This window comes from Odontesthes bonariensis, chromosome 23 (genome assembly GCF_027942865.1).
Source record: "Odontesthes bonariensis isolate fOdoBon6 chromosome 23, fOdoBon6.hap1, whole genome shotgun sequence".
In the NCBI taxonomy this organism is placed as follows: Eukaryota; Metazoa; Chordata; class Actinopteri; order Atheriniformes; family Atherinopsidae; genus Odontesthes; species Odontesthes bonariensis.
The window spans coordinates 28,730,581-28,743,848 of NC_134528.1; the positions used below are offsets into that span (position 1 = coordinate 28,730,581).

A 13,268-nucleotide genomic window follows, 5' to 3' on the forward strand; every position below is an offset into this window, starting at 1 on the left:
AAATTAGTTCCAAAGGTTTGCCTCTACGTGAGATAAATCTTCTGAAGGCCATCAAAAATGTATCTGCATCCATGCTGTCAAGTAGCTCAAGATGAATGCAGCGTGTTGTTAAGCATTTAAAGAGAATGCCCCACCTTTTCTCCGTGCGCCGGCCAACTTTAACCGTGAAAGGCCCAAAGCAGTCCACGCCTCTGGACCAGAAGGGGGGTTTAAACAGCCTAAGACGGGCCGGAGGAAGGTCTGCCATTTTCGGAATGACTTGGTTGGCTCTCCATCTCTGACAGTCTCGACACTGGTGCTGATGTTGACGGATGGCTTGGCGACCACGTAAGATCCAGTACATGCGTCTCACCTCACCTAGGAGACGCTCAGGACCTGGGTGGAACAGTTTGTTGTCATAATACTTGATAATGAGTTTTGTTATGGGATGTTTAGGATCTAAGATAAGTGGATGGAGGGTGTCATGATCGAGGGACTCTGCTCTTCGAAGTCGACCTCCCACTCTAATGAGACCGAGATTGGGGTCGTATTCGGGAGAAAGAGGGAGTAGTTTGCTATTCCTGGGAATAGATTTGTTGTTTTTAAGGGCATTGTACTCCTCAGGAAAACACTCAGATTGGGCTCTTTGCAAAAGATACTTCTCTGAGTTGATGTAGCATTGGGCTAAGTTTGAGTTTTGATCTTGAGCCGCCCCGTAAAGCACCTCCTTTGTTCCCTCCATCAGATCATCCCAGTTGCTGTATTTATTTAGATCAGGGAGGTTTGTATTAAACATCACTGTGCCACAGAACATTGATTTTCTGAGTTTCTCAACAGGTTCTTGTTCAACAGACGCACCTGGGTTGGTTGGCCAGCAGTCAGGGTTCAACAGAAGGAATGGGGGGCCTCGGTTCCATTTGTTTGGCTGAGAAAGCTCAAGGAGGGTTTTACCCCGGGTTACATCATCAGTCGGATTACGCTTTGAATCCACGTATCGCCAGCTCATTGTGTCAGTCAGTGTCTGAATCTCAGCTATTCTTGTGCCAACAAATACCTTATAGCGGCACGAGTCAGATGTCAGCCATGACAGAACTGTTGTGGAATCTGTCCAAAGGGTCACTGACTGCAGTGGAATAGTTAGCTCAGAACTGAGGAGGTTACCCAGCTGTGCACCTGACAAAGCTGCACACAATTCTAGGCGGGGTATAGATAGCTGTCGTTTAGGGGCTACACGAGACCTGGCCATAATGAAGCTGACATGGATGTGGTGGTGCTGATCTACAGTCTGGAGGTAGGCAACGGCACCATAAACACGCTCCGATGCATCACAGAAGATGTGCATGTGGGAAGTTGAGGTAGCTGCATTGACAGAGGGGGTTAAATAACAGCGAGGAAAGTGGATGTCAGGGAGGTTTTGCAGTTCCATTTCCCATGCTTGCCATTTCTCCAACAAGCTCTCAGTTTTGATTATGGTATCCCATCCTCTTTCCTGCTTCCATAGATCCTGCACTATCATCTTTGCACGAGCTGTGAAAGGGGCCAGGTAGCCCAGAGGATCATACTGACTAGCCAGTACCTTGTAGAGGTTCCTCATTGTAGGCTCATGGTAAGTGATGGACCGGTTTTTGTAGCCCAGCATATCTGTGCCACAGTTCCATTGGAGCCCTAGCGTCAGCTCTTTGGGGTCTCCATTCTCTGAGAGCCACAGTTCAGTTGTCTTGGACTTTGCATCTGGTGGGAGATGGTGTATTACAGCAGGATTATTGCTAGCCCATTGTCTGATGTCAAATCCACCATCAGCAAGAAGGGGTCTCATTTTGTCAATGAGGGACTTGGCCTCATGAGAGGAAGGGAAGCTTTGGAGGCAATTATCAACATAAAAGCAATGTTGGACAGATTGGAGGACATCCTCATTACTTCCAGAGTGATCTTGGACATGTTTGTGAATTGCATAGGTGGCACAGCACGGGCTACATGTCGTTCCAAATTGTAAGACTTGCCATTCATAAACAGTGGGTTCCTGGTCCAGTTGCATCCCTCTCCATATAAAGCGCAGTAGAGGTTTGTCCTCATTCAGAAGGCGTACCTGATGGAACATCGCTTTAATATATCCACAGATAGCAATAGCATGTTGGCGAAATCTGAGAAGGACCCCTAAGAGAGAGGGCCCCAATGTTGGGCCAGCAGTCAAATACAACTCTGTGCTTGTTGTTGTGTTCAACAATGTGATGTGGGAAATACCAGTGTTCATGTGATTGATCTACCTGGTCGCTGGGGATCCTTTGAATATAGCCAGACTGCACAAGTTTATCCAGCTCTTCTTGGTATTTCTTTGCCAGTGTGGGATCTTTGGACAGACGTCTTTCTGTAGCACAGAGACGGGGCAAGGCAGCTTCCTTGGGAGCTTTAAGGAGAGGAGTGTTGGGAGCTCTTAGCAGGGGAGCGGCATAGCGCATTACACCATCTATCTCTACTCGTACGGTTTTGGAATGGAGTAGATCAAGGGCTAGATTGTCTTGTTTTGACCGTGTAACTGTTTTCTCATTTACATAGGGCAAGGTGTCAATCTGCCAGAGCCTCCCTACATTCCTGAGCAGTTCACTTTTGAAACAGGTAAGAGCGAAGGACAGAGTGTGATGATGAGTTTGGACTAAACTGGCCGGTCCCTGCAGAGCCCATCCTAGCCTGGTATGTACAGCCAATGGGCCACCAGGGGGCCCTATGAGAATTGGCTCTATGGCTGTAATAAGATGAGCATAGTCTGAACCAATGAGTACAAGAGGGCATGCATGTTCAACAAGTTGTAATGGAACATCTCTGAGATGGTGATACTGCTCTTGTAGCTGTCGCACAGGATATGTGTGCTCTGACAGGCCAAGATTGTCTGCAGTGAATGCACTGCTGATAACATGCCTCTGGTTTGGCTGGTTGATAGGGGAAATTTCAAAAGATACAGATGCTCCATGTAATTGCACTATATCTTGTCTTACTGTGCGTAGTGAGATGGTCTCAGACTGAGCTGTGAGGCCCAAAGACTGAACAGCTTGGGGGAGTAGAATGGACCTGTCAGCCCCATCATCAAGGACTGCATATGTGGTGAAGGTTTTCTCCCCATTGTGGAGACATACATTGACAACTTTCAACATGACCTTATGGGAACGGTTGGGTTTGTCCATGTAAAGGAGCTCTGAGGGGGAGGATGTAAGCATCACCGTGGCTGATTTGTTTACAATGACATCATGGAGAATGGTTAGGTGAATCTCCTTACAAATGTTACATGGCCTCTTTAATGTGCATTTGTCAAATTTGTGTGTTCTCCCACATTTACGGCATCTGACATTCTCGTTGATCCATTTCAGAATGTCATTTTTGGAGAGTTTCTTGAAGTCTGGGCATGAACCAAGAAAATGGTCTCTGACATTACAGTGAGGACAGTAAGGTTTGGGCTTAATTTGTACCTTCTCCTTTGCGCTTGATGTAGTATCCATTTCCCATGTTGACATGTAGACAGAGGAGACAGGTCTAGAGGGCCGGCGTTCATTTACAGCTCGTGGTCTTTCCTGTTTATGGAGTTCAACCGCTCTCTCTGATATGCGTTTAGCTCTTGTCTTTGACTGCAGCCAGGTTGAAAGGTCAAGGAGGGAGTAAGTTTGGTTTGCCTGCCCAGTAATAATGCCGCGTTTAATGCAGTACTCAACAAATCCATCTCTATACTGCACAGGGAGTTTGCTAAGCAGTCTGTCGACATGAGAGCCACATCTTAATTCAGAGCTATTAGGGCCCTCTAGGGATAGCAGCATTCCCGCCAAAGCATGGATGGAAAGGGAGAAATAATCCAGGGCCTCTACATCGCTTATGCGAATAATGGGGGAATTCAATATTGCTCCAATTTCGCTCTGAACAAGGAGCCTTGGCTGACCATATTTCTCCTCAAGCGCTGCAAGAGCTGTGGAATATGGTCTGGCATCATGCATGCTGGATCTGGCCAGTTTGTTAGCACCTGGGTGCTGCAGATGGTCCAAGAGGATCTGATATTTATAATGTTCAGTAAGATGTGGGTGATTTTCAAGGAGGTTACGGAGAGCCATTCTCAGGAGGGCAAACTCACTCTCTTGACCACTCTTGAACACAGGAAGTGAAGGTCTTGGTATCCCATATGCTGAGGCTTTTAACAGATCCATGTTATTGGGGGGTTGAATAGGTGGATAAAGAGCTTGTGGCTGCTGGGACGATGTAACTTGCACTGGGTGCAATCTACCAGTCAAAGTGGGCCATCTAGGATCAGGCATGGATGCAGTATAAGCAGGAGCTTGGACAGTAGCTGAAGGTGCAGTTGCATGGTGAATAGGAGGGGAGGAGTGTGGTACACTGACAGAGGCATGGTGACTGGAAGACTGGGTACACTAGGCATGGACAGCATTGCAGCTTGAGCAGTAGCTACAGGGGGCAAAGGGCAAGACTGAATAGAGCCTGTGGACAATGGGGCTGTTTGAGTTGCAGCAGCAGAATTGGGAGCTTGGACGAGGGCTACATTTTGATCCATAGGTTGAGGCATAGGAAATGTTTGGGGAACCCTGGGAAGGCCAGGCTCAGGGAATAGAGGAAACTGTGAAGCTGCGAGAATTTGATTGTCAGCCTGCGGGATTCTTGAGGGGGCAGGAGTGAATATTCTGGATGCGGGCAGATCATAAAAGGAAGAGGTGGCTACATTAGGAGGTGAGGGAAAGAGAGCGGCAGCTCCACCAGGATCATCAAGGCTGTTTTGTTGAATGAAACTGGACACAAGCTGGGCTGATTCAAACTCTAGTTCTTTCTGGCGAATACGTCTATTAATCGCAACATGTCTGACAATTCTCTCTCTGTCCTTGTGCGCCTCTTCCTGCCACTACTGAGCTGCTTTGGCATTCTTATCAATCAGTTTGCATTGTTCATCCAGTTCTTCTTCCTCCTGTCTTTGTCTTTTCAGCTCCTCCAGCTCATCTTTCTTCTTCTTTGTCTCAAGCATGCTGACTTGGAGGTCACTCAAACAACTAGTGTGGCTGCTAACAGAATGCCTACTGGTGTGAGATCTAGCAGGGAGACTAAAGGTAGTTTTTGTACGAGCCGTCTTACTATGAGAACTACGGGAGCCATGGGACAGTGTATTCGGCCTTTGCGATCGCACAGGTATACTATAGAAATCAGGGGGCCGTGTTTGCCTTTTCGGTCTAGCCCCTGGGTCAAGGGCAGGTGGCTTTAAGACGACTTCACAAGGTACTGATGGCAAAGGGATTTGGTTCTCTTTGTGAGAGGTAGGTAATGGGAGATTAAGTGAAAGGCTAGGCTCTGTTTGATCAGTGGGTAAAGATGGCTTAGATGATGTTTGCGGGGGGGCTTTATCTTCTGTGTAAAGCTTGGTTGCGTCTAAATCACCTTGGAACCATCCGCACACTCAGTGGAGGTCACCTGACCTTCAGTGGTCTCAAGTACAGGGGGCTCATCAGTAGGCCTTATCTCGTCTGGTTGTACATCGGCCATTGTCTTCGTGTGGTGTGTGGCTCAGTTTCCGGCTCGAAGGACCAATTGTAGGGTATTTAAGGTTCTGACTGGAGCCACACAGACCACACAGGAAACAAGGTTGCACTCAATTTGTTGTTTATTCTCCCTTAGTCAAAAAAGGGGGAGTCGGTGACAGAGCTGGATGAGTGTCAAGTGGCAAGCGGGGAGTGTCTCTCGGACAGAAATATCAACAGCGGCTGGCGGAGTTCGAAGACAAGATTGAGAGCCTTGCCCCTGGACAGCCACCTGACCTCCGCGTGTAGCAGGAGCCGTTTGTGGTCCTCATCCATACTGTCACAAAGCTGTCCGAACAGACGTGTGTTCAGAGCACGTGTTTTGACATAATTTATTATGCCAACTACGTCCTTCATGACCTGGTTGAGTTCTGGTGAAAGTCTCTTGCATGCCAACGCTTCACGATGAATGACACAATGAGTGGCTTCGCAGTGTGGAGCCCTCTCTTTTACGCGGGTGATGAAGCCATTTCATGCAGTGGTCAGCTTATTTCATTAAGAAATAAGCTGACCACTGCATATCACCCAAAAAATGAAAAGACAAAGCTGTCTGAAGTGTAAGAGACTTGAGATAAATGACAGATGCATAAAACCAATTCAAATAAATATGCTGGTTAAAAAAAACTGAAAAATCTGATCAGGTAATTTGTATGGTGAGTATACCTGAGATGGGATTGTAATAAACTAATTTATTTATTGCATTATGTCTGCACCAATTTGTCTTTTCATTTTTTGGGTGATATGCAGTGGTCAGCTTATTTCTTAATGTTAATACATTCTTTTGAATTAGATGGTGATTGTGGTGAGTTTCATCGAACTGAACGTAGTATTTGCAAGGCATGCTTTGATTGGATGAAAAAGACCAGTCTGTGATTGGCTGGTGGCGTGGCTCATTTATATTCACCCTATTCTCCATGGTTACAAGGGCGGAGCCATCTTGTTTATTTTGTGTTAGAACTTCCGGTGGCGCAGCTGAGTCATTAAAATCAACGGTAAAAATAAGTCAGGAAAAATGACTAGTATCATTTGTGCAGTCCGTGGTTGCCATAATAATTGGAATAAGAGAAGATTGTCTCTTCAGCAAGAGTGTTTTACTCACAGGAGGAGGCGAATTGAATGCTGTGGGCCAAGTTTTAATCTACATCCGCCTCCTAGCGTTGAGGAAGACCGGCGTCTTTGGCTGAGGGCACTTAATTTAAAAAACCCTCCAAAAAAGCCCTATGTCTGTTCATTTCATTTTGTGGATAGTAGACCTACTACCCAACACCCGTATCCTGAAAAATGGCTTGGCTATGAAGCTCCGGTGCGACGTCCGCGACGACAGCTTGTTAGGCATTCAGGTAAGTTCTCAGAACATACTTTGCCCTAATGCAAGTTAGCAGCTAGCTACATTTGTGGTAACATTCTGTTATTGACTGCTTGTCAACACAGTTTTAAACGATTGTAGTTTAGGAGTAAATGTTTTAAAAATAGTGTTAACCTTAGTTAAGCCATGACAACACGGATAAATCTTAGTTTTAACTGAGTCATTATTTTCATAGAGGCATCAACCAGCAATGCTGCTGAGGCTGAGCCTGAGCTCGAGCTCGAGCCCGAGGGTGATGGACATCGTGACATCGGAACACAGTGGGAGGATCAATGCATAACCGAGCACGACTATGCTGCAAGACCTTTTCTTCTCCAACCTCTGCTGTGTGACCAGGCAACCCAGTGCTCAGCGAGTGTAGCAGGATGACTACTGTCATTGTAGTTCTGCCCGCCCACAGTATCATTCCCTTTAATTGCTCAGCCTTTAAGAAGGATCGGTAGATCTGCCCTCTTTCTCTCTCTCTCTGGCAATGGGTGCGTGTTTGTCTTACGGGTTACCTGGCTGCAGGTTGTGCAGACGCTCTGCATTCTTCTCCTCTGGTGTTGTGCAATTCATGTTCAACCGCGCAGGCGCCGGCAGGTGGACAGAGCACGCCTGCTCATTCCCCTCTGTGCTGGAGCTATGCTACGCTGAAGGCTCGGCACCCAGCTACCACGAGCTGAATTGCTCTGCACCGAGGGCTGCTGCTGCTTTAAAGGGATACAATCTGCTGCTTTAAAGGGATACAATCTGCTGCTTTAAAGGGATACAATCTGCTGCTTTAAAGGGATACAATATGCTGCTTTAAAGGGATACAATCTGCTGCTTTAAAGGGATACAATCTGCTGCTTTAAAGGGATACAATCAGCTGCTTTAGAGGGATCAACTGCTTTAGAGGACGATCGGCTGTTTTAGATGGATCAGCTGCTTTAGAGGGATACATCGGCTGTTTTAGATGGATCAACTGTTTTATGTGGCTACCTGGAGCAACAGGAGCAAGGGAGATTTTCTTTAATTATCTTTGTGTTGGGACATTCTTTATTGTTTTCATTTATTTGCAGTCTCCCACTAACTGTCCCTGTTTGTGATTCCAGGTGCTGAGGGCCTCACTGGTGAACCCTTTTTGGTGACGGTGTCCCTTCGTGTGTTGTGCCCCATTCACTCCTTTTTCTTTTGATTTGCCCTTGTGTGTGTGTGTTGTGTGTGTTTTAAATGTGGATTGTGGTGCTCCCATGTTGAGTTGGTACCTTCACCCCTCCCCTCACTCACCTTGAGCACAAAGGCCCCAGCCCTGGAAGATAAGGTAACCTTTTTTTAGCGGTAGATTTTAACTGTTCTTAATACTGATTCAAATAAACTTTTGTATATTCTTTTGGAAACACGTCTCTTGCCTGCTCAGTGTTACGAACTTGTGTTGTCCTTTGTTTAAATTTCGCTTATTCATAGATTTCCATTTCTTTCCCTGGGTTACATCCTGGGGTGGCGTTGTCGGTTTTTCTTTAATTAAAAATATACACTATTGGGGCATTATCCCCACTTCACGCTCGCCACACGAGCACTCCAAAATATAAAGAGCTTGTGAGAAATGACAACCTGAGCCTACTCTACACTGGGTTGCATCTGGATGCTTTCACCTCCTTGGCTGACGACCTAACCCGTGATTTCACTAACAGCTCTCATATTCATCCATGGGATCAGGTCTTAACGGGTTACTGCACGCTGTGCCGTCAGCGGTACACATGGGATTGGAATTGGGCGGTATGCACTTTAGTTCAATCCTGAAACGCCATCCCTTAACAAGTATATTCATGCCATACACCGTTAGAAAGCTGAGATTCACCCGATTCATTCAAGACCATTCCCGAATCAAATGGTTGCTCACAGCCATAACAGTAACAGACGTTAGCTCAGCAAGCCTCTAAGCTAACGTGTTTCAGTGTGACATGTCAACCTACCTTTCAAGCCTTCCTGTTATCCACCAAAACCTTTTCGTGGCTCGGGGACACCTTGTAAAGCTTGCCAAGTATCCATGGTTATGAAATATGAAGTCCCTTTTCTTATAAACTTAATCCTCTCCTCACAATGTTGATGTATTGTCCAACCGCAAAACGTACTGTGGGCGACTAAAGACGCAGCTACTTACTTATCTAGCTGGCTCCGAGTCACATGCCAGTCCATTGCTTACAAATTTCTCAATGTGGAGGTACGTGAGGTCCTCTAGCTTCGATTGACACCAGACACAAGCCAATCGGAGCATGGTTAGTGGGCAGTACACGTCTTGAAAGCCAATGAGGACACACTGAGAATAGCGTCTTCACTACCCACAATACTACTTTGAATGACAGTAGTTCCAGCCAATGGCGATTTCCATGGAAATCATGTTGATAACCTTTTAGCCAATAGTCTAACGTTTCCAACGGTGTATGGGACTATACTATCAAGCTTGTATGTGCCAAAACAAATCCATGCGTTATCGATCATAGGGGAAATGCCCCCAGTGGTGCGTAACGTGCGTAATGTAAATGCGTACAGATTGTTGCATTGAATCATAACACACAAAGAGATTTGCGATTTTGATATTGGTTTTGCGATTGAAAGATAGAAAGAAAGATATAAAGATATAAAGACAGATAGATGGATATTATATCATACTGTAGATATTGTAATAGATAGCTAGATAGCTAGCTAGATAGATATTATATCATACTGTGTAATAGATAGAATATTGCAGATATTGTAATTGATACTGTTATAGATAGATAGATAGATAGATAGATATTATATAATATTATATTATACATATTAGATAGTACATACTGTAGTAGACACACACACATGCGAGCACACACACACACATAGCCTACACAAACACACTCGCAGACACCAAAAAATGGCAAAAAAGTACACCACTGCAGAGACTGCAGAACTGGTTCTTCAGTGGCTAGATGAGACATCTGACTCAGATGCAAGCCAGGTGAGCGAAGATCCAGAAGATGAGGCGCAATTTCTGGATGGAGTGGATCCTGACCTGGAGATGTGAGTAGATGTTGAATGCCTCTGCACTCTGTGTATGCACATATATGACAATGTGTACACGTCTTTATTTAGAAGACACCTTTATCTAAATACATGTAATACAAATATGAAATGGTGAACTTCTGTGTGTGTGTGGGTGGGGGGCACTCCAGGTCCCCAGCTCTTGGGTGGAGTGGAGTACTCCATCCTGGAGCTGTTTCGGCTGTTCTTCTCCAACTCTCTGCTCACCACCATCGTCAGGAACTTCAACCTGTATGGCATGAGGTCACATCCCGAGCAGTGGTGCGCCATTACAAAGTAGGACTTGTTGTCCTACTTGGCGATGGTGATTTACATGGGCTTGGTGCCGCTGAAGAACATCCGGGACTACTGGAGGAGAACAGACCTGTTCAGCCTTCCGTTCCATCCGTCTGTCATCTCAGGTCGGAAATTTGAGGCAATTTCCCGGACCCTGCTCCTGAACCCCCCCGGCAGACGATGAGGCCAACTCCAGCAGGAAGGGCACTGCTCAATATGACAGGCTGTGCAAGGTGAGGCCTATGTATGAGGAGGTCCGGGCAGCTTGCAAGGCCCACTTTCATCCAAGGCAGGACATCTCCATTGATGAAAGAATGGTTAAGTCCAAGGCCCGCATCAGCCTGAGGCAATACATGCCAGATAAGTCAACAAAATGGGGCTACAAGTTGTTTGTGCTGGCCGACTCCTCCACTGGCTACACGTGGGACTTCTTTGTCTACGAGGGAAAAGGAGCACCCATCGTCAAGGGCCTGAGCTACGACACAGTAATGAAGCTGATGGATGTGGAGGTGCTAGGGCAGGGCTATCAGCTCTATGTAGACAATTTCTACACCAGCCCTACCCTATTCCTGGACCTCCTTGCGAAAAAGGTCTGGGCCTGTGGCACCATGAGGGAGCAGCGGATTGGTTTCCCGAGGGACCGGCCTGGTGGGCTCGAGCGCAGGTCTCCTCGGGGGACCATCCGTTGGATCAGAGAGGGTCCGCTTCTCTTCATCAAATGGCGTGACACAAAAGACGTAGGCATGCTGTCTACCATGCACGTGGCGCATGGGAATGCCTCAGTGCAGAGAGGTGTGAGGCAAGAGGGAGAGTGGAGAGAGAGGACCATCCCCGCTCCACCAGCAGTGATCTCCTACAACGCACACATGGGCGGGGTGGACCTCTCCGACGCATTGATTGGCTGCTACAACGTAGTGCACAAAACGCGGAAGTGGTACCGCACATTTTTTTTCCACTTTGTTGACATTTCCGTTGTAAATTCATTCGTCCTTTACAAGGTGCTGGCCACAGAGAGGCAGGACGTCCCTCTCACGCAGAATGAGTTTAGGGAGGCCTTGGTGCAGGAGTTGAGGGAAAAAGGCTCTCCTTCTACTGCCCCCCCAATGGAACACCCCCCCCCCCCCCCCCCAGCTCCCTGGTGTGTCTCACATGCCACGCCATTTTACGCCGGACGGCACTGCAGGGAGGCGGCGATGTGTGCACTGCCATATGAGAACAACAGTGGAGTGTACGTCGTGTGGTGTGGCTCTGTGCTTTTTGGTCACCAGGGACTGCTACAGTGAGTGGCACGCTGTAAATACTATGTAAATACACTGACTGTTGCTTGTTCTAAGCTGCCTGTTCTGAGTTGGCATGTTCTTTTGTTCTGTTTTGTTCAGTTTTGCCAAATCTCATAGGCGGAATAGGGAATAAATGATTTTTATTGTAATAATGCTTCTGTCATTCCATTCCAGATTGACTGACATCCTCATACAAACAGTAGCAGGGAGCCCCAAGGTGTCAGCTTTCATTAGAGGCCAAAAGTTTGTTTGTAGGCAAAGGGGTTGTCAAGTTAGAGGTGTTTGATTCTGGTTATACAGCTTTGGTAACCAAGTGTCCTTTTGGAGACTCCAAAAAGGAACTAAGGAAAACGCATAGACATACCTGTTGAAAAATACCTCTGAACAATTCATTTTTTGGTCTTTTGACTCCAAATTTGGACTGCATGAAGTCAAGACATGTGGCTCTGACCTAGCTGTTTCTATAGAGGCCTAGAGGTCCCTGAATGGCTTTACCCAATTTAATGTATAGGCAAACATATGGACGGGGAAACAACCCCATCATTCTAACCCCTCCCACTCTGGGTCAGTAAGACACAGCATCACACAGACACTTTTATAATATTCCTGAGAGTGTTACCTTTCCAATGATACCAGACACATCTCTGAGTCTCAAAAGATGTGGGATCTGTGCTGTTTACAACTTGGGCATGTCGTTTTGGCAAAAAACGTGAAAATGGGGGGCGCGCAGAAACAAGTTAATGACTCTCATGAAGCTTCGCCTGAACCTACTTCAACACGACATCGCAGAGAGGTTTCAGGTGTCACAGCCCTTCGTCAGCAAGGTCATTTCTTACTGGTTAGAGGTCGTGGAGGAGAGGATGCGGCTTTACATCCCTTGGCTACCCAGGGAGACTATTAGGGCAACAATGCCACAGTGTTTCAAAGAGCATTATCCATTAACCACTTGTGTCATCGACTGCTCTGAAACGCCCCTTCAGAAGCCCCACAACCTTGATTCCAGAGGGGAGTCTTACAGCCACTACTATGGACAAAATACCATCAAGTTCCTGGTAGCAATTGCACCTTGTGGCCTTATCATGTTCGTATCACCTGCATATGGAGGAAGGTGCAGTGACAAGTTCATCACTGCAAATTCTGTTTTTCTGGAATACCTGCGTCCAGGTGATGAGGTCATGGCTGATAGGGGCTTTGTCATTCAAGATCTCCTCACTGAAAGAAGGGTCAAGCTAGTCCTGCCAGCTTTTACAAGAAAAGGCATGCCGCTTTCAGAGGAGGACACAACCAACACAAGACGCATTGCCAATGTGCGTGTCCATGTTGAAAGGGTCATTCGCAGATTGAAGAACTTTAGAGTTCTCTCTCAAACAGTCCCAATTAGCCTTGCATCTAAATTAGACAAGATTCTGAGAGTTTGTGCTGCCCTGTGTAACCTTCGTGGTGACATCATTCATGACAATGACGAATAAGTTTTAACCCATTTTAAATCAGTTCAGTTAGCCTAGTTCATTTGTTTATTGTTCATTTGTACTCATGTTGACCGAGCTCCATCATATCTTAAAGATCTCATTGTAAGATATTTTCCTAACAGAGCACTTCGTTCCCAAACTGAAGGTTTACTTGAGGTTCCCAGAGTTTCTAAAAGTAGAATGGGAGGCAGAGCCTTCAGTTATCAGGCCCCTCTCTTGTGGAATAAGCTGCCAGTAAATGTCCGGGAAGCAGACACCCTTTCCACTTTTAAGACCAGGCTTAAAACTTTCCTTTTTGATAAAGCTT

The 13,268-nt window shown here is 46.4% G+C and overlaps 1 protein-coding gene across 1 annotated transcript; it reads left to right on the top strand.

Annotated features, from left to right (window-relative positions):
- The first annotated feature begins 1,237 nt into the window (after nt 1-1,237).
- On the top strand, nt 1,238-12,961 carry LOC142373739 (uncharacterized). Its single transcript, XM_075457113.1, has 7 exons — nt 1,238-1,321; nt 1,481-1,574; nt 2,533-2,592; nt 7,974-7,991; nt 8,453-8,577; nt 9,322-9,324; nt 12,230-12,961. The coding sequence occupies exons 1-7, from the start codon at nt 1,238-1,240 to the stop codon at nt 12,959-12,961; spliced, it is 1,116 nt and encodes a 371-aa protein (XP_075313228.1).
- The last annotated feature ends 307 nt before the right edge of the window (nt 12,962-13,268 follow it).